We start from the raw sequence: 21,444 nt of genomic DNA, 5'->3' as shown, positions 1-21,444 counted from the left end.
TTGCGTCAACAAAAACAAGTTACGATAGGAGTACTGTGACAAGAGGTCCAGGGTTCGGATTACATTCGACATTCTGTCCCCATTTCCCCGAACAGGCCTTTCGTGAGCAGCTAGCGGCACCGGCGGCGATTTTTTTTTATTATTATTCATTTATTTTTTCTTTCGAGGACGGGGCCTCGCGGCAGCTACTTAGCGCGCCGACTAGGACTAAAGAAAATATGCGGCTTGTTTGGCACGCGTGATGCCATCGCGTTTCGGCAACCGCGGACGGAATGCGCTGTGTTGCTACCCTTGTTGACCACTCGGCGAAAACTTTTTGACTCCTCCGTGTCGGTGGCGTAGACGCTCACTCCGAGTGCGTTGGCACCATGTCTGCGAAGCAAGTTTTTAGCAAGCAACAAAGTTGACCGACGATCGACACCCATGTGCTCGCGTGCGGTGTCTGCTTGTTTCGGCCGGCTGTTCGGCGCTCCTGCGCATTGTCCTTGCGAGTGCTCCTTGTGTCTACCGTGTTAGAAACTTAGGTTCGAAAGATCGGGCGTCGAGGTACGTCCGCACAATTTTGCTGTTCCCGGTGCGCAGGCCGAACGCTGTTCTAGGTCAGTTGCCGCGTGCATTCAGGAAGGTCGAACGTCCCGAACGCGCCAGCGGCGGCGTTGGCACAGAATGCAGCGGCAGTTTGCCGCATTCGTCGTCTTGCCCAGATACTGCGGCTCGCACGGAACACACGGAAACGGGTGCCGCCGCGCACGATAGGGTCGCCCGCGATTGCGCGCGTTTTTAGATACGCGTAGGAAAAGAAGAAAGGCACGGGAGACGGCGGTGGCCCAAGCCAGCGCTTCCTTCGCATTCCAAGAAAAGGGCCCGCAAAAATGATGTCAATGAGAACGGGTGAAACGTCAGCGCGAGGAATGTTAGCGGCGCTCGGCGGACGCCTATCTCTAATGGCACCCCACCCCCCCGCACGCCGCAATAAACACACACGCATGGCAGAGCGCGCCCCGCGCGCGCGTCGCGGCTTTTGTTGTAGTGCCTTTTCTCTCGCCGAAATTCCGTTTACTTTCTCTCGCCCGCGCTTTGTATTTCTCTTTTTTCGCGCCTGGAATGAGCGTCAGCATGTGCGTACCGATAAGCTGAGGTGCGAGTTCCCGCCGCAAGTGGCCGGCTCCTGTGCACTGCCGTGAAGCAGGTCGCAGTCCGCACTGGGAATTAAAGAAAGAGAGAAAGGAAAAACGAGCTTGCTCTGTGCCACGGCTTCGTAATCTATGAGTGGTGTCAGTTTTTCTGTGTTGCCCATAACTCGACTGACAGTTCCCTCGCCCCCCTTTTTTTTCTTTGCCTGCATCAGTTTTCACACCGTGGTGGCGAACTTCAGCTTTGTGCACTTTACCCCTGAGCATACTGCAGTAAGATTTGACATTAATGTTGATTTCTCTTTAACCCGCTCAGGTACATAAGCGAATGAGCCGAGAAATTATCGATGTGTTGTATTTTATTCTTTATTTGGGCCTTCGAAACAGTACTGGAATGCTTTTCAAAAATATATTTCCGATAGCTTGTAGGTTATACCTTGGAACATGTGTGTCCCTATGAACTGTACTTAAGGGAGTTGAACATTTACGTGGGCTTCTTAGCTGCTGTAAAACTCCTTGGAGTAGGGAAGTGCAAGTGAACATTGCAAATGCTGCAGCAGGTAAATATGTGGTTTTCGAGTTCTGGCATGGGGAAGTGTCTTGTCTTGAGCACATTCTTATGCGCTTGTTTATCTGCCCAAGACTTATGCGCTGCTCTCAGCTGAAAAAGTTTCAATGAGAAACTGTGCGACTGCTTGGCAGAACTGCAGCGACGTCAGAGCGAGCGTAGTGGGCTCGTCAGCTTGCAGTTTGACGTGCATGATGTAGACAATGTTTACTCCTATGTCCAGGAATTCAAAGAACACTTGAAGTCAGTATTTTGTTTAACTTCCAGTCCACTTTGTAAGTTACCTTTCAGCAGACAGGACATGATAGCTCGCCAGAAGGTTGACAGCTTGAAAGACCTTGATTTTTTCTGCCAATGTTATGAAGATGTTCCCATTTTGCTCAGCGTACCAAATTCCGTCTTTTACAAGCACTTTTACAAAGCACTCCAGCTTCATAACATGAAATATTTTCTGTTATGAAGATCAGCTGGTTGTTTGCACTGGAGAATACACTTTATTTCCCTGCATCGCACGCAGCAATGAGCTTTGATTCATTGTTTTGGATGTCTTCTTCCATTTCATGGCCTGTTGACTACACACACAGTTTTTGGGAGCAGTAATTGTGAGGTTTTTAGCTGACACACCTTCTCACTTTCACTTTTTCGGTGCCTTTGAATATTCTGTTTCCTCAGGGTGTTCTGCCTCTATTTCTGCATGAACGTTGTTAAAAATCCTTTTTGTCAAGTTGTAAAGCAGGTTCATTGTCATAATCCAGCAAAATCTTATGGAATTTTTTCTTGCAGTATGAAGATGAAGAATTTGCTTTGTTTTCCTGCCATAATATTTAAAAATAACAGCTTTTATCAAAAATAAACGAGGTCATATGTAAAGGCACAAAACATGCAAATTCATTAATTTTAAGCGGCTATTACAAAATGAAAGTGCCACCCCCAACCGAACGCTGCCAGTTGGCATCCAGCATTCTGTCACGGTACACTGGCACACATATGTCCCAATGCCTCTTCCTTGGTAAAAAAGTATTTTGTACTCATTTAAATTAAAGAATCTTTATTTGTTAAGAACCCTCGATCACTGAACTTTATGTTCCATACATTATCTTCCTACATATATTAGAAAAATCTGCCAAACTAGTACTTAATTTGTCAATTGTAGGGCAACTCCACCTCCGTTTCATCAGTGTTTTGTCATATAGTTGTCAACCGAAATAAATAATTTCGATAGCGGAAGCTAGCTAGTTCTGTAAATTGCCCTCAGTAGGTTTGTAGGGGCAAAATGTGTATTGAGATTGCCATATGTCTCCTGTCATCGAGACCGAAGTTTCAAATTCGGGGACACGTGTCTCATGTGCATTAAGAGGTTAACTGTTGTCACCATCACCACCCACTCTAAACTCTGAAAACGCGTCTTTTTTTGTTGGCAGTCACTGCTAGTGCGTTGGAGGAGTGCTTGAACTCCAGTACTTCCAGAAAACTTGTTTCAATCTGCACCGCTCAGTCGTAAGCTCACTTTAACTACAGCAATCTTACATTACAGAAATAGCCAACAGTGAATTTTAGTTCTTTCGGAAAGCTTATTTACAGACAAGTCGCTCACATTTTATCAGCTACATTTAGGAAAATTAAGATATCCTCTTTATCTCCTAATCTGTGCTTAGTACAGGCAAGAAACCTGAGGACCTACCTTGTACCCTGTGTAGAGACAGTAACATTCACTGCACTTATTTTATTTTGCATATATACAATATTTTATTCTAAAACAAATATATTAATAAACTTAGGCAATATATAAAAAGCATGACACACCTTTATGTTATGTCACTGCAAAAGCATTCTGGTACCAGCATGCTGCATTCCTTCTGCAATGTTTAATTATTTTGCTTATTTAATCTGCAGCAGTGCATTGTTGTTTTTGTTCCATGAGTTCTTCCCACATTCATTCTCTTTTTTTTTTCTTTAAAAGTCATCATGCAGTCCATGGCTGAAGCATGGGCTTGGTGATTTGTCACTGTCTGCCTTAAATGTTGTGAGCTTCGCTTGGAGATGGTAGTAAATCTTTGTCCTGAGAGCTTATTCAAGCCACTTTCTACTTCTTGGCAGCATTAATTGATTTGTCTTTATTGATATTTTTTATCTGTGGGCATATAAATTTGGGTGAATTTTATCCCGACAGGTCACTGTAAGCAATCTTGCATAAAGTCGGTAATTGTAAACAGGAGCTTTAATTATTGAGAGTGAATTTGCATTTGTATGCTACAGTAAAGTATCTTAATGGAATTCCTTAGGTGACTCGTGAGAGCTTGTGGCAGAATTTTACCTGTATTGCATAGATTAGCTGACTTTACGAAGGGAATAGGTAACTAGGTTCGCTTCCAAGCACTTCGAATAAGCACTTACCCTTTATTCACCAAAAAATGGCTGAAATCAGCCCGCATGAAGTGTTGTTTCTTTGTTATGCCAGTAAAAATGGAAAACGAAAGTGCAGCGAAAGTGCCAATCTTTTGTGACCTGTCTTCTGCAGCACCATTATCTTGACACTTCAGATCTTTGGTAGCATCCTCTTCATGCTTCAGCTTGGTGCATGTCTCGCTTTGTGTTTGCACATGTCATTCTGCAGATGTGTATGTGGTTAAAAGGGTATGAATATGAGCTAGTTGGTATGAATCCATTGATGGAAAAACAGCGCGAAATAAACATTAACAAGGGAGGAATGTATGTGGTGTTGCGGGTGTGCATTTCCATTTGAAGGAAGGTTGTTTCGTTTTTCCCTGTGCTATCAGTGGGGTCTGATCAGTGCCCCCCCATTGTTCTCTTTTCTTGAATGGCTCCAGGTTGACAAAGCCACAGTCATTTGCAGATTGCTTAGGTAATGAACTTCCCTTTGGCTGGGAGGAATGCTACGATGAGCAAGTTGGCGTTTACTACGTTGACCATTCGAACAGTGAGTTTTTCACGCTCATGCACTTTTCCATTGCCTTGGTGAAGTACCAGATTATTTGTGTGACAAGGCTGGGTTATGCAGGCTGATAAGAACATATCTGGTGGATTTTTGATGCTGCTGAGGCAGGAAATTCAAAAGGAATAAGGAGATACGGGGCACAAAAACACACTAAAGTGCTTTTAGTCTGTCCTCATGCCCTGTGTCTGCTTGGTTCATGCTTATGAATTGGACAGCTGCCAAAGTTCCTGAACCAAATTTTACATGAGCATTGAATCATCTAACCATTGTCACACCACCTCTGCTCTTATCTCTGTAAAACTACGTGGGTTTGGTGCTCTTTGGCCTGAACTGGCCCTTGCGCCATGAAAACCCATTAATCAATCAATCAATGCTTCATATCTGCCACCACATGATCTACACCTTAAAGACTGCCATCTTTCAAGCTTGTTTCATGCCCTATGCATCTGAGTCAGCTCGTTGTGTGGGCAAATTTACACAAAACCTTCCTTTTCTGCCAAAAGACCTCCCCAATTTCTTACATGCAGAGAGGTGTTTGTCTCTGAACAAGTTAACATTTCAATTTTTCAACTGCAGGCATTTCTGTTTATGTAGCGTACCAACTTCTTGAAATGTGATGTGTAGTCCTAACATGTACACCTGCTTCTTGGAAGTAGTTCTTAGGTGCAGTCTCCTTACCAATTATTTTTTATTCTTTATCATATTGATGCACTTTGTGTAACTGCATGCATTGTGTGCAAATTTTAGCCTGAACAGCAGTTTAAAGCATGCTTAAAGGGACACTAAAGGCAAATATTAAATCAAGCTAAAGTAGTGATAGTTTACTGCTCAAGAACGCCTGAGGCATCAATATTATCTCTAACTGAGCTTTAGTAATCAAGAAATTCAGGTAAATGTTGAACACGTTTAAATACTTCTCCGGGACATCCAAGTACTAGTCCGATGACCAAGGCATTCTTCATTATATTTATGTTACTAGTACTCAGCCACTCACAATAAAAAGATCATTGTATTGAATTATAAGACGAAAAGAAAATGCTGCTTGTCCAGTTCTATACAATTTTTAGGCGAAAAAAGCTAATTGGAGTTACCCTTGACAACAACTATGCGAGCGGTCGAGAGGTTTCGTTTCTCCACCCTGCACCAGCCACGCTTTCGCATTTAAATCGTTTTATTATTGCATAGTGATGCGCTGGTTTTGCTCCCTCGCAAAATTAGCATAAAATGCGAGGAGCAGAGAATGCTACCTCCATGTGGTGTTGCTGGATTCCGAAACGGTCCACACCACTTGACCAAGAACAGCTGCAGCAGCGAATTCAGTGCACTATCTTGGCTTGGTTTCTCCATGGCCGCACATTTGTGTTTTACACAGAAAACCATAGTGCCCTCTTTCGGGTGCCATTTTACTCCCCGACGGCAGTAAATGGTGGTGATAGTGTGTGCAACGTCACCACTACACGCTCAGTGGCGGGCGGTTTGAATTGCACTAAATGTATGCACAATTTTCTCGTAAACTAAGTCTTTTCTTGACACGAAACAAAACAAACACAGTGTGAGGTTTCTGGAATGGTATTTTAAGTCCACATCGACTTCGTATTTGCCTTTAGTGTCCCTTTAAGCAGCTTCATCAGTGTTTGCAAGTGAGTATTATTTTTGTAAGAGCACTGTAAATAGAAACCAAGGATGCCTGCAGTTTCAATAACTGTTAAAATATTAACAAAAAATTGCTATCCTTATGGTGTCGCAGACCATGTGGCGCAATCTTCAGTGGCGAAGAATGCCCACTGGCTGTGCTCGGCACTGCTCTAAAACGGGTTTTTGTTCGCTGACTTAACATACAGTGCATTACAATGGCCAATAATTGATGAATCATCATACCAATCATGATTTGTGCTTCCATGATAGTTTGTGGAAGTGATCTTTTTTTCCTGTTCCATTTTGCTTAGCTAAATGCATGTAAATGTGAATCATACCCAATGTCTCCATAGTACTGTATTTTTGGTTGTTGGTCACTTTTTGCAACAGTAAATAATCTTTCTAAATACTTGCTTAGTCTTTGCAGTTCGCGACCCACTTTCTTTGTTATAGCCCTTGAAGCAGTTTGTCATATTGCAGCTGTGTTTCTCTTGTTCAAGAATTTAAATGTCATGCAGTTCTTAAATGGGCCTGAGCACACACACATCACCGCCTGCATGTGTCAATACAAAGTTGCAGTTTAATGTGGTTGAAGAAATCCCATCAAGACACTGACACATGCTCTTATCTTTTGGCAACAGGCGTACAATTCCTGTCTGTTATCATTTATGAAGTGCCCATGAAGAAAGTGATGTTACGCTCGCCAGAACATTAAAAGACGTTAATTTATCATGAACACAAGCAGCTGTCATTTATAAGCTTTTTTTGTGCATGCCTTGCTTGGCAGTGAAGCAGCAGAAGTTTGATTGCGTGACCTGCCATGTTAGTAGAGCAAAGAGTATGTTGGCAGGCCTGATCTATCAAAAAGCAAGAGATAGCGGCTTGCCTTTTGAGGTCTTTTGAACTTTTGAGGCCTTTTGATTTTGGTTATATTTGCTCTTACTATGTTATTTTGTTCCTGTGCTAGAAACAAATCAAATTGAAGACCCCAGGCAACAATGGAGGCAACTTCAAGAGGCTATGCTCAAAGAGTACCTGCTTACTGCTCAGGATGATCTTGCGGTGAGTGCATGTTATTCTTTGTAATATTTTTTCTATTGTTTGTTTCTTTTTTGACCAGAGACCTAAACATAATTTCATTGTTGCTTTTTGTTGAAATTTTTCACCTCTGTATCTTTGCTGCATAGCTTTGGATTTGTATTTGATACAAAGCTGGGGAGGGAGGGGAGGGGGGTAAACATGGGGATTTCTTTTCCATATTCTTCCTTTATTTTTTTCAAACACGTGTGAAATACAGAAAAACTCTCATCATGTGACCGCTGAATCAATTCAAATGAGATTTGTCACATAAAAAATATATTTCATTCTAGTGGTTGCAGGAAATAGACCTTTTCTTTAGGCTCTCAACTATAGTTTACAAAATATGCAGAAAATGGGAAATTTAAATTGAAGTACAGAAGTAAAATCAATATTGCAATTCTTTTTATGCTTCTGTTAGAGCTTCTGAGGGAGCATACCAAATGCATTATTTTATAGTTCACTTGAACTAATTTACTTTGTTTCTATAAGCATTGCAAAATTTCACCTCATATTTTTGGTAAATTCCTGATTGGTGCACAGTATATATCAGCATTTGTCCCATCTTTGTCCTGCATCTTCTTGACTTCTGTGTTTTCATCTGCATAAGAGATTATGCTGTTCAACTGTATATTATAGGGCAGGCGTTACGTGTGAACCATGCTTCCTTTGTTGCAGGCTAAACGTGAGATGGTGGATGTCAAGCACCAGCGACTAGCCCTCGCGCAAGACGAGTTTGACCACCTGTCAGGTGCCCTAAAAGGTCTCTCACTGCAAGGCAGCTCGACCACTTCCCTGCACTCCTCCTGCACATCAGTGGCGTCGCGTGCTAGCTCACTGGATCCTGAGCTGCTGCGCTCGGATGTGGGCCGGGCACGACATCGAGTGGCAAGGCTGCGTAGAGAGCTGGAACAAGTGAGTTACCCAGTGGGGCAGCCCAGTGGCTATGGGCGTCTTGCGTTGGAGTTTGAGGTATAGTAGCAGCGCCTGGTGGCGGCAAGAAACGTTGTCTGGGTAGTACCAGCTTGGGTAGTACTGAGCCCTGGCTGTGGCGAAGCACGTTTCTAGCCCGAGTTTTGCGTCGATTCGCACTTTTTTCTGCTCTGCTGCGAGTGTGAAAAGGCTCGTCACTTCTTACAGGCCATGCTGCGAGCTGGCCGCAGCGTGGCCTCATACTCTCTGTACTCTCTCGTACTCTCTGTGTGCCGCGGGATGTAATGATGGAAGCAGAAGGAATCGGTGACGCCGGCCCGGAGAGACCTAGCTCAGCCTCGAGAAAGCATCACCGTCATTACTGCTGCGTCGTAGGCTGCCATGAACAAGAAGGCCTGAATCCCCACATCAGATTCTACCGTTTTCCTTCAAGGCCTCGCAGAGCGGAGCGTCGGGCGTGCTGGATAACTGCAGTTAGTCGCGCTAGAACCTCTGTACATGATGCCGGTTGGAACTCATTCACCCAGAGCACCACAGCAGCAGCATGCTTGCATTTGCCTAGGGCAGCCTTACATGTGCATTTGCTTGAGATTATGGCACGTTGAGGTGAAAGCTGAAAGCATATACGCAGTGAACAGCTGCATGTGCATGCGTAGAATGAGCATTCATGCTTTCTACAAAACAAATTGCCTAGTACGTCCCTACATAGGCAGCTGTGCCACACCAAGCAGCAAAGCAGCGAAAAGTGTACCGTGGCAAGCACCAAAAATTTGGGAATGCACAACACAGCAAGCAGCAAAAAGTGAGAGATGCATAGCATAATTCACAGATCATGTCAAAGGAATACGCAACACAGCAAGCACTGAAAAGAGAGATGCATAGCATAATTTACAGACCGTGTCTAGGGAATGCACAACACAGCAAGTAGCAAAAATGAGAGATGCAGTATGTAATTTACAGGTCGAGTCGAGCATCTCACTTAGATAATCACTATTAAATGGCAGACCGACATAACAGCAGGCATGGCTGGTGATTCACGATTTGAGACCCGGCCACAGCGACAATTAACAATTCGACTGATGCGAAGTGGTGAAGTGACCAGGTGTGTGCAAATGACCACAAATGGCTGGGCTGATTCAGTGACAATTCACAACCCCGCTACAAGCAGCACAGGTTAGAGAGTTAAATGTGCTCATCCTTGACCTCAAGCCAGCATGCTGAGGCAGCGCAGCAAGGTAGTATTGATTACAGCTCATCGATGTTCGAGCGCTGTCATTTAAAGTTACATCAAGCGAGCAGCGCACAAGCTTAATGTGAGCTCATATGCATTCCATCAGTTATTTATCAGTTGCTAAAGGGACAGATGGCCGCTACTACAGCACAGGCATAACTGCTTGTCTAGCGGCATGCAGACAAAGATTGCAGGAGGCCCGCTGTTTCGCGTCGTGTTGAAAGACCGCTACCATCGCAGCGCATACCGTCGTGCACTCGAGCAGTTCCATACACATGATGTCTGCTTATCGCTGCGGTGAACCATTTATAGCAAGCATTTCCTTGCATTTGTGTGCCTGAATCTAGCAGCATGCAAACCTTACCTGAAGTTCAACTTCGTACACAATTCGCTTCACTTGCGATTGACACCACGCTAAAACTTATCCATTTGTTTCTTGAACGGCGTACACGTATTCGGTGTTGCATAATTTCTTCCCTTTACACAGCGTGCCACCCCTGAAAAAAATCTTTGGCACCCGATATTCACTGCAAGCCGTGGTACAACGCAACCGAAAGTGGCGGGTCCATATTGTAAACGTGCTTTCTGAAGCAGACGATCGAGCTTGGTACTACCCAGTTCAGGACAGAGGGCGCTTTTTAGCATAATTTTCGTAGCGCCCCCTAAGCAAAGCAGGAGCCCCATGGCATTACATTGCTGAGCTCGAGGTTGCGAGTTCGATCCCAGCCATGGCACCCACATCTCAGTGGAAGTGAAATGCAAAAACACTCGTTTATTTAAATTTAAGTGCACATTAAAGAACACCAGGTGGTCAGGGTTAATCTGGAGTCAACAACTTTGGTGCGCCTCATAATCATATTGTGGTTTTGGCACGTAAGACCCTAGAATCTAAATAAATTTAGTTTTTAACAAGTGAATTCACTCTCTTCCCTCTGCCTTATTGTTCTATGTGCTAAGAAAGCTTTGCTGAATTACTGTGTGTGAGCTGCCCATAATAAAATAGTAAAAGAAAACTGCACAGTTTGAGAAACATGCCATGTGAGGGTCCTAACTTTGGAAGCCTTTATGCCTTGAAGTAGTGTATGCCTTTATTAGCTGGCTGCCTGCTTGTTAGGTTACGTTAAGCACCTACCTGTATTTGAGAGGATGTTCTACCTCTGCTACCATGGCCATAAGTTGCATTGGCTAACTCCATAAGTCTAGATCTAGTGCACATGAATACCCAAGAAAGTGGACATAGGGCAGGGGACAGCTGTCTTCATAGAAGGTCAATTGAAACTGACAATATAATTGACTGGCAGCGCCATTGGAAGGCACCTTGTTGCTCAAGCAGAATCTTGCTTCCAAACTGAAGGAACTGGTTTGTATGGGAAAGAAATAGCTCACACAATAATGAGCTTATCTATGGGGCAGGTACATGCTTGATCCTCTATAGGGCATAGACTGGCTGCATTATATATCTGCCTTCAATATGGGATAAAGTGAGATTGAATACCATTTAGTTAGTTTTCATATACTAGTATTAATATGAAATTTGAGTAATGCTCTACTAAGACCTCAAATGTTTTAGCTAAGTAATTGTCATATGTCCCTGCCAGTGATAAACAATTTTGTAGACACCATAGCAATTGGCAGACAGGATACCCGGAATGATGGGAAGCAAAAGAGATGAATTGTTGTGCCATTGTGAGTATGCTCTGTTCGGCTTAAATTTTCATTTTTCTTGCTTGCTTCTTTCTTTTTTCCAGGTGAGATCGGAAGTCCACCAGCGGGAGCAAGGACTAGAAGCTCTGCGGCGAGTCGAGCAGCAGTTCTGTGAGCTTCCAGCAGGCTACAGCCTTGATCAGGCAAAGGCAGTGCTTGAGGAGCTTTGCAGTGTGCAGCGCTCCCTAGGCAAAGGTCACAGAGAAAAGACAGAGCTGCTACAGGTGAGTTGTCAACTTGATAAATCTTTCAAGACTATGGGGACAAGCATGTGTTATGGTACAGTTTTTATTGTCAGCAACCGAGTGATGTTTTGTGGCAAAGTGCACTGCTCGTTGCACTGAGTTACGTGGACACCTAACTAGCGGACGTAAAAGAAAACGCAAGCAAAACAAAGGGCAATCTTGTTGTCTTGTTGTTGACAATTTTGTTGCCAAAAAAGTGAGCAAAAATCTATTTCTTGAAAATCGCATTTTCAGTTTATGTAACTCTTTTTCACTCGATTCTCCATTATCTTCACAGAAAGCCAAGTAGAATTGCTTTAAAAACTTTCTGCAGCCAAGGAGATGAACAATTTTGTGGAAATCATGAAAAACTGGTGTTTTTCAAGCCACGGTATTCGCAACAGCGCGAGCAAGCTCTGCCAGCTTGGTCTCGTCAGAAAGTGCATTTCTTCTTCTAGTTTGCCACGTCAGCTGCTCTTCCCCATGGAAACAAGCACACACAGTTCAGAGGTCTTCGATTGGTTGCGTCTGCCACGTGGCTCTGGTGTGCTTTGCTATTGGTCCTGTGCTTGCTTCGCAGGGGCATCATCTGCTCCTGGCATTAAAATATGTCCATGTCTTCTATCGCTTGTCCCGGACTGCCCAGGACTGTCTGAGAATCTTCGTATACCAACACTGATTGGCTGAAAACCCTTGGGCAGTCCTGGGCAGTCTGTGACGACAAATCAGACACCTAGTGCCACAAAAAGCAAGAGCACTTTGCCATGAAGTGTCAGTACTGCATGGCAAATATGAACTGGTAGTCTCATTTGTGGCCTTGCTAACATGAGCAATAAGTGAAGTTGAATAATGTGCTGAAGCATCTGCTTCATAGCGCTTCTTGCTTTGTGTTAACATCATGTCGGCATGCAATCTTAGCTGGCTACCGTAACTAGTCTTTGTGATAGCTGCTTTTTCTTTTCATTGAAATGCTTTTAATGCTGCTCAAATAAATGCAGTTTTCATGCCTGGTTTTATCAAATCGGGGGCTCTCATTGCTGTAATGTATAAGGCTGCTGAAAGTGCTGCTACGGTTTCACATTTAAAATGGCTTGTGACACACATTGTGTTATTGTGGAACAGCGGCTGTGGCAGCTAAAAGAGGAGCTGTCGCGGGATGTGTTGGACTCGCGCGTGCCAGTGGAGCGACCAAGTGCAGCCTCCCAGACGGACCTGTCGGGCGAGCTGGCTCCCCTGGGTGCTCGGCTCGCCGAGGTGGCCCGCACGAGGCTCAGTTACGATGAGGCACGGCGTGAGGTACAGCGCATCCAGCGTGAGTTGGCAGATCTCGAGGACCGGCTGTCTCCAGGACAAGCTGAATCCGACCAAGACAGGTGGGCTTTGGACAGCATCAGAGATGCTTGACTGCAGTGAAACCTTGAAATTAGAACGGCAGAAAGTTTTCGCTGCTTGGTGTAGCGTAGTTCAAAATTTTGGAAGACCAGAACTTAGACAGAATACACAGAGATGAGCAAGGCGCAGTTTGTGCATTGTTCTTCCTGTGTATTTCGTCTAAGCGCTGGTCCTTCAGAAATTGAACCTTGATGATACAACTCCTCCCCCTTCCCTCCTCCTCTATTTATCTGGTGTGCATATAACAGATATTGGATATAATAGGGTTGTGCATATATTCAAATTCCTGAATAGTAGTTTTGAATATTCTGCTATTTACTTTAAAAAAAATTAATTCTACTTGAAGTGAAATAATAAATCTGTCTAGCTTCACTGCAATAGAGTTTTGTTATGCGGTGAAGCATATCTGCTGTGTTGTGAAGCATACTGAGAGTGGAAAGGGGCACTGTAACAGGACCAAGTATGTGTTCATCATAAATGTGTGCAGGCACCATCTCCAGTCATAGTCCGAACAATGAGATGTAAGTCTTCCCAAGATGTCTAATCAGAATAAAAGTGATGTTATGCCACTATCTAATACTTACGTTTTCTCTAGTCATTGCATCTTTAATTTGTGCATTGTTTTACTTTCATGTTCTTTTCATTTCTTTTCAACTTCCTACAGGCACAAAGGCAGTCAGATTATGCTTTGTTATTAACCCCTTGTTGCTTTTGCCATTTAATTAATGACTTCTGCTGCACTAAATTTTGGTCTCAGTCTTCTGCAGAACAAGTCATTAATTCCAATATGCAGTAGTTCTTATGCACATGAGCTCGCAGCCACCTTTATGCCTAACAGCTATTTCATATGATTCGAAAGTATTCATCCCAAACCACTGTTTGCTTCAAACTCAAATCCATTATTCGCACATGCCTGGGATATAATGAAGGATTTTCGTGTCAGATGTGACTTCGTTATAATGATGTTCTACTGTATTTTGGAAAGTGTGCATACCATACGTGTGCGGGTGAGGTGTCTATTCATGTCTCTTTTTTTTCTATCCCGGAGCAAGGAACCCTCTTGTACTTCTGTCATCACAGGCATGCAGAAAGAGAATGAGTGCCTAAATTTGTTCAAAAATTGTACTTAATCATGTAAGTGCTGTCAGTAATGCTACACCTGTTCATCGAGATTGCTTGACTTGACCTGAAATAAATGGCTTCTCAATGGGAGGGAAAACAGTGCTGGATGGTCCTTTGTTTTATGGCATTACATTGAGTGAATGGCATACTGCCACCAAGGCACTGATCAAGGTTTGTTCTTGGTGAAATTCTCCCCCATTCGCTTACATGTTTGGCTGGCAGTCTTGCCAAAGTCTTAACTAATGCACTGCCATGGCATGTGTTTGCAAGCACAATTAATTGCAATGAAGCAGTATACAATGAACCTTTGCCCACGCCATCAAGGTATTATTTCTCACACCCACCTGTGTTGTTATACCCGCAGGCTACTCTTGGTGCGTGAAAAGGAGCAGCTTCTACACGAGCTTCGAGCACAGCTGGAGCGGGGAGACTCGCCTGCACTGCAAGAGGAGATTTCACGGCTAGAGCGAGATCTGGGCGACGCGCTGGAGAGCTCCAACCGTGCCATTGCACAACGGCTGCGGCTGCATGAACAGAAGCAGCAACTGTTGCAGCAGCTCAGGGATGCCACACGCCTCACTGCCTGTCTCGAGACACGCCTCCAAAGGTGTGTAGACATGGTGCTTGGACTGCTGCCACAAAAGAAACCAATTATTTTGATGCACCTTTCATGTTTTGACTAAGGGCACGTTCTTTCCTCAATTTTGCCTAAAATGACACTAGATTGTTTTTTAATTCACACTGCTGTTGCTTAACATTGTCTGCCATTTTCCTTTTCTTTCTAAGAAATCTGGCAGAATTTCAATTACTTATGAAAATTTCTCTCATGATATAAGTGCTGACTGAGGGCAAATGGACAACTAAGCCTTTGTTAAGGAACACCATTTTCTTTTCTGCTAAGCATCAATTGCTGTGAAAATACTTTATCCATAGCGTATACACAAGTTACGCCGACAGTAAGGGGATTGGTAGGTAAGGCAAAAGAAAGGAAAACTTCTGAGGCACTCCCACACTCACAATTGTGAAGTCTTGCTGCAAGAAACTAGTTATATGCAGGTAGAAGGTCTCTTTAAATGCTAAAGTGTTTTGCGAAATACTGAAAGAGATAGACAAAAATATTGCTGAAGCGAGTTCATCTAGAATGGCGCCTGTTGTAGTCTAGCTTAACTCTATTTGACCATGTCCATACTACACAGCCTATCGGCCAGCACGCTGTCCGCATCATCGAGCTCCTCCCTGGGATCCCTGAGCACTGGCAGCTCTCACGGCTCCTTGGCCAGCCTGAGTTTTCCCGACATCTACGGTGGGTGCACGGCAGGCATGGACATGGCCTGCCGCCTTCCCCATCGCCCCACAGGCTGCAGCCCCCCACTCTCACCACGCTCCTCGTTGTCATCGCTGTCACCTCCTGTGTCACCGCACTGTGATGGGTAAGCCTTGCCACAGCCTGCTGTGCATTGTCTATTAAGATGGACCAATTTCACAACAAGCATCGTTGCAGCCGGGACAGTTGGCAGTGGTTCAAAGCATCAAATACTGGGGGTGTGCAAATACAGTGCAGTTCACTTATAACACTATCAAGAAGAACGAAAAATCCTATCACTATAACTAGTCGTCGCTATATCTGGACTGCCATATAAAAAAAGAAAGAAAGCTATCAAACATGCCTTCAAAGCTCCTAAACTAAATTTGTCATTTTCACTAAAAAATATATGTTGTACAAAGTAGGCAGTAAAAAATAAAACGTTGATCTATACTTCTAATCAGTGTGTCAAAAAGCGTGTTAGGCGCACTGAAATAGTCGGAAATCTACACTTGCTTACACAGGAATTTCAGGTCCACAAATGTGCTGTGCGTCGCATCATGCTGCTTCGCAAATACTGGCGGAAATAATTTACCTTTTATGAAATCAGTGAGTGACTCGATCGGGTTTGGTGTCAAAGACGGGCCATTGTCAATCTTGCCGTCATTGCTGCTTCTATTATCGCCACCGTCGCACAATGTCGCTGTCTATCGCGACAATGATCGTGCCCCATCAGATATCTCTTCGCTGACCGAGGCAGCACTATTTGCACTCACAAACTCCACCATCGAAGCACCAGCGACTTTCACGTGTTGGTTTCATTACTATGGGGAGTTCCTCCTTGATGCACAAAGCCCACCTTTTCTGTTTATCGGCATGACCCCTGCTTACAGCCACCATGATCGCGGCTCTTGCTGCGGGTTCATACAGTAAAACATCGTTAATTTGGATTTCATAAGACAAAAAAATGTCCAAGTTAATTGAATGTCGAATATAGAGACTATCAAGAAAACAATAAACAGTGCTTACTACATCAACACGCTTTTATTTACTGAATGAATGAGCCAATCAAGTTTGTTTTGCACAAAAGCAGTGCGGAAGCTGCAGTTCTCGTCATATTGTGGCTGATTAGTGCTCACAGCTGCAAAGGCCTCGCGACTTTCTGTACATTGCGGCCGCGGCAACGTCTTCACTGAGACGGTGTCACGGTGTAGCCAGTGCTCTTCATCCTCTTGTCATAACGAAACTACTGTTTGTCGCAACGGCTGTGGACGAAACCACAGCCGCTGTTGAGGTGAGCATGAACGGCGACCTTGAGGTTCTGAAGGCGCACGGCCGACGCCCACGCTGAGTCAAAACGAAGCTATTGTTTACTACAATTACGTACAAAACTGTGGTTGGTATCGATGTGATCATGGATGGCGACTACACAGTTACAAAGGCACACGACCGACACGTGTACTAAGTCAAAACGAAACTAATGTTTGCCGCGATCAACACAATCATAGATGGCGACTACGCAGTCTTGAAAGCATGCGGCCGACACACGCATTGTGTCAAAGCAAAACTACTGTTTGTTGCAACCGCTGAGGCTGAAACCCCAGCCGCTATCAGTACAATCATGTATGGCAACTAAACAGTCCTGCAAGTATGCGGCCAACGTGGTGCTGTGCATGGTGGGAAATTCAAAAGTAAAGTCTTTAAAGGCACAAATAAGCACGAAGCATTCTGCCGTTGCTGTCATTGACATACACTTTCCGCTGATGACTATGGCAATGCGGACTAGCGATTCGCTAATGCCATTCTTTTCTTTTATGCATCGCACATTTGCGGCGCTCCAGCGCTTGCTGAGCTTCGACAGTTGTCCGAATTAACCAATGCATGGCCGAATATGTCCAAATTAATTAGTTTCATTGCATTAAACAATGCATGTGCCTGCCGGGACCAAAGGATGAGTCTAAATTATCAGATTTTCCAAATTAACGAGGTTTTACTGTACTTTTATGAGTTTTGCAAAATTTGCAGCTTCTTCTCAAGCAGCACAGTTTTGCGCTTCGTCGGTATCGTCTTCTACTAATTGGCTTGTCCGCTGCTGCAGGGCTGCTTCCACAGCGCATTTCTGCGCTCACTGAGAGTAGAAAGGTCAGGAGCCACTTCATCTTCTTGCTTTTTTTTTTTTCCCCTCTTTCTCATCACGCGGGGCGCATAGTCACATGGCATAGTAGAGCACGATTGTGGGCGATGTGGACACAAAATGGCTGGCGCCATTTGGGATGTGCTGCGCCCACTCGCGATGCATGGCTTTTGCAGTCAATGCGCAGGTGGCACACGCTGTGCAGTAATGGCGGCAGATCCGAACTCGCGTAGGCCAAATTTTCGCCTCAGCTCGGCATTGTTTGTTTAAGGGGAACTTAGAAACAGAAATGTCACGATTATTCTGCAGGAAGAACGCCCCCCAGAAAGTGTGCTGATTGCATGAAATACGCGAGTTCAGAGTTCACACTCGCAGATTCGCGCAGTTCAGAGCTTTCTATTTACATGTAAACACCCAGACAAACTTCCCTTGCATGCTTGCAATAGTTGCCGGCTGGTTGACTGCAAACCCGAATGCCACCTTAACAGCCGTCAGTCTTACCCATACACGGGATCTCGCGACTAGTCATGGATGAGCTACTCTTAGCAACATATTAGCGATGATTTACGGCCCGTTATCACATCGGCCGGTGACAAATTTTTCTCATGGCCACGGCCAAACCATTGGCCACTCTGTCTAGCCCATCAGGCCTATCAGAGCTGCATCATGATTGGGTGTCTGCGACTAAAGTTACGGCTACCGAATCTGCGCAGATCTCTTCACGGCGGTCGCGCGACCCTCAGAAAGCCAACAATCCGCCTTGCCAACGAAAGCGAGTGCACAGTATGGCTGTAGCATGTTCACGGCCACCATATTTGCGAAATACCGCACGGTGGCCGTCATTCCGAACACCGCTCGTAGGGCACACTTATCAAATACGATATATTTGCACACCCTTATCAAATACGATATATATTTGCACAATGCTCGTGCCCTCCACTTTGGCCATCAAAAATAAAATTTTGTCTACCTCGAGTACCATATTTACTTGCATAAGGATCGCACTCGCATAATGATCACTCACCTGAATTTTAATGGAATTTTGTCATCAAAATTCAATTTTTTTACTATCCGCTGTAATGATCGCACCCCGAACTTGCCACGGCGATATGTCGTGTGCCAAGTCTAGCTAATGATGATCGCGCTCACCGTCTGTCGAATGCTACGAGAATTAATCTTCAAGACATACCAAGTGGTCTGCACGCACCGAACTTTCTTAAGCAGATGCCCCATTTCATTCCTTTACGGTAGTCATTGCATCCTTGAAAATGACTGGGGCAGCGATCATGCAGCAACTAGTGACATCACTGTTGACACAGACTCTGAATAGGCCAGGCCAGAGTCAGTTTATTTGTATAATGGTTTAGTGACTGCATTCAGCTAGTGTATGCAAATAAAACACCTTTGCAGTTCCTACTTGTAACAAGAGCACAGGTTCTGTATAAGGTAAGTGATGCTTGGAAGTAATATTTGTTTGTACTTACTGTGGCTGGCTTGAGAATCATAATTTAAAGCTACTTTATTTTTATATTTAGCATATAGATCATTTTCTTGGAAAAGTTTTCCCACGTAATGACGGTGCCCCCCAACATTGCACCAATTTGCTGTGAAAAAAGTGCAAGTATTATGCAAGTAAATATGGTAGATGTGGTGTGCTTCGGTGGGTCCTCAGTGTTGTTTTTGTGTGATGACTGCACACTACCCGCCAAAGTAGCTTAGTGGCCATGGCATTGTGTTGTTCATCTTGGGGTCAGGGATTGAATCCCGGCAATGGTGGCCACATTCTTATGGGCGCAAAATACAAAAATGCTCGTGTACTTATATCTATGTGCACGTTCAAAAACCCCAAGTGGTCAAAATTAATCTGGCAGTCTGGAGTCTCTTACTATGACATGCCTCATAATTAAACCATGGTTTTGGCATGAAGAACCACGGAATTTAATTCTTGTAATGACCACACTATAATTGGAGCTGAGTAATTTTCTGTGTGGTTGTATCATAAAGCAGCAGCAACATATATAATGCACTTCCATTGTGATCACAGCATGGGCGACTGCGTGAAATAGATGCAGTTGTGCTCCACTGGAAATACATCAAAAATGTGTTTCATACAGTTGATGCTTTAGTCCTTGCTGGACTAGATGGCATCTGTGACAGCAGACACAGTGTTTGCCAAGCTGGCATTTTCTTACTTTCAAGCTGACTGTGCAAGGATGTGGCTTGGCAAAAGAACATGTTGGCATTGGCTCAGACTTTCTTGTGTTAGTTACTGTATAGACTCGTGTGAGGGCTGCACATTATTCTCACAATTTCAACGAGATGCGGCCCTTGCACGGGACCTAACCTTTTGGTCAAAATGGTGCTGGCACAGTTGGCGACGCATGCACACCCCAGATCCCCAGATGTACCATTGCGTCAGCGGTCAATGTGCAGCTCTTGCAGCGGCATGCGGAAGTACGCAGTGTGTGGCATAGAGACACCGAATGTGATTGCTACTTCGTTGGAAACTTTTTTTTTTTTTTTAACACATTCTTGGCTGCCCAGTCGGGGGTGCAGCCCTTGCGCGAGTCTATACAGTATCTCATTGATGTAACACAGAAGCCGTATGAATGGCATTGTAATTGAATTTACACATTCACTGTGGCTGTACTTCTTGAAGTGCGTAATGACCCACCGGTGAGTCACCAGGGGGTTGTGCCACTTTGAAACTTGCTCAAGGTGCACAGAGAGGGTGCTACAGTGCAGTCCACTTGTAACGATACCACATATAACAATGTATCGGTTATAACGATGGGTCGACATGAGAGTGTCATTTTATGCATTAGGTCTATGGGGAAAAAAATCATTTATAACGATAGGTTATTCACCGCATATCGGATATAACGATCAAAATTTTGCCGTCTGGACGGCGTTTTCCGTGCCAAATAATCGTGACATTTGCGTTGCTTAGTTCCTTGAAACGAACGATGTCGAGACGAGGCGATGTTTACCTCCGCAAGTTCATATCTGCCGCCATTACCGCGCTGCGCACCCCGCCCGCACATCGGAGAGTACCTGAGCAGACGCAGCGCGGCACAAGATGGCGCTAGCTGCTTCATGCACGTCAGCCACAGTCCGTCCGAAAGAGAGAGAAAGAAAAAAAAAAGTGACAAGCAAAGTGACGCAGTGGCGCCCGTCCCGCACTCAGTCTCTCTCTCTCTCTCGCGATGGCAGGCTGACACCACCGAAGCAACGTGCAACCAACGGTACAACCCAGTGACCCAGTTCGAAGATGGCGCTGACAAAGCGCAAAGCTGTGTCGCTTGACACGAAGATGGATATATTGCAGGACTCTCGACACGGCTTCAAGGTGAGCGCCCTCGTGAAAAAGTATGAGCTCGCCCAGTCGACGATATCAGCCATCTTGGAAACCGGGAGCACCACGATTGTGAAGGCAGGAGCTATCAGTGGCCATGCCGACAGCGGAAAAGGGTTAGAGACCCTTCGTACGCCAATGCTGAAGAAGCGCTTTACCAGTGGTTCATCACAACACGCGAGCATAATGTGCCTATTAGTGGGCCAATACTTGCCACCAAAGCGAAAAACTTCGCTTTTCTTCTTGGACGCCCAAATTTTGAGCCTGGGGGAGGCTGGATTCAGCACTTTAAAGAGCGGCACAGAATCATTTACAAAAACGTGGTAGGGGAAGCGGCATCTTTGGATACACAGGCAAAGCAGCAGTGGCTGCAGACAAAGCTGCTCGGCATTCTGGAGCGCTACACGGAGGAGGACATATATAATTGTGATGAAACTGCTCTGTTTTTTCAAATGTTGCCGTCGAAGACTGACGCTTTTAAAGGAGATCGATGCCCCGGCGGGTAGCACTCGAAACTTAGGGTGACCGTTTTTGCTGTGCGTTAGCATGGACGGGAGCCATCGTCTCAAGCCTTTCATGATCGGGCGATCAAAGAAGCCAGCATGCTTTAAGAATCAGCACATCCCGGTCCACTATCGCAGCATTAAGAAGGCGTGGATGACCCGCGACCTGTTCAA

At 44.7% G+C, this 21,444-nt stretch overlaps 1 protein-coding gene across 2 annotated transcripts in view; it reads left to right on the top strand.

Moving 5' to 3' along the window:
• The window catches only part of kibra (WW and C2 domain containing protein kibra), a 47,877-nt gene that overhangs the window by 561 nt on the left and 25,872 nt on the right, over nt 1–21,444 (top strand). For both annotated transcript variants that reach the window (XM_075688235.1, XM_075688236.1), the window contains exons 2-8: nt 4,530–4,639; nt 7,260–7,354; nt 8,048–8,284; nt 11,282–11,461; nt 12,584–12,834; nt 14,340–14,582; nt 15,172–15,405. In XM_075688235.1, coding sequence (XP_075544350.1) covers nt 4,530–4,639; nt 7,260–7,354; nt 8,048–8,284; nt 11,282–11,461; nt 12,584–12,834; nt 14,340–14,582; nt 15,172–15,405 — 1,350 coding nt within the window. The remainder of the gene's footprint in view (nt 1–4,529; nt 4,640–7,259; nt 7,355–8,047; nt 8,285–11,281; nt 11,462–12,583; nt 12,835–14,339; nt 14,583–15,171; nt 15,406–21,444) is intronic.

The sequence above is a fragment of the Dermacentor variabilis genome, chromosome 4 (assembly GCF_050947875.1).
Source record: "Dermacentor variabilis isolate Ectoservices chromosome 4, ASM5094787v1, whole genome shotgun sequence".
Classification (NCBI taxonomy): Eukaryota; Metazoa; Arthropoda; class Arachnida; order Ixodida; family Ixodidae; genus Dermacentor; species Dermacentor variabilis.
This window is presented reverse-complemented; position numbering and strand designations above follow the sequence as displayed.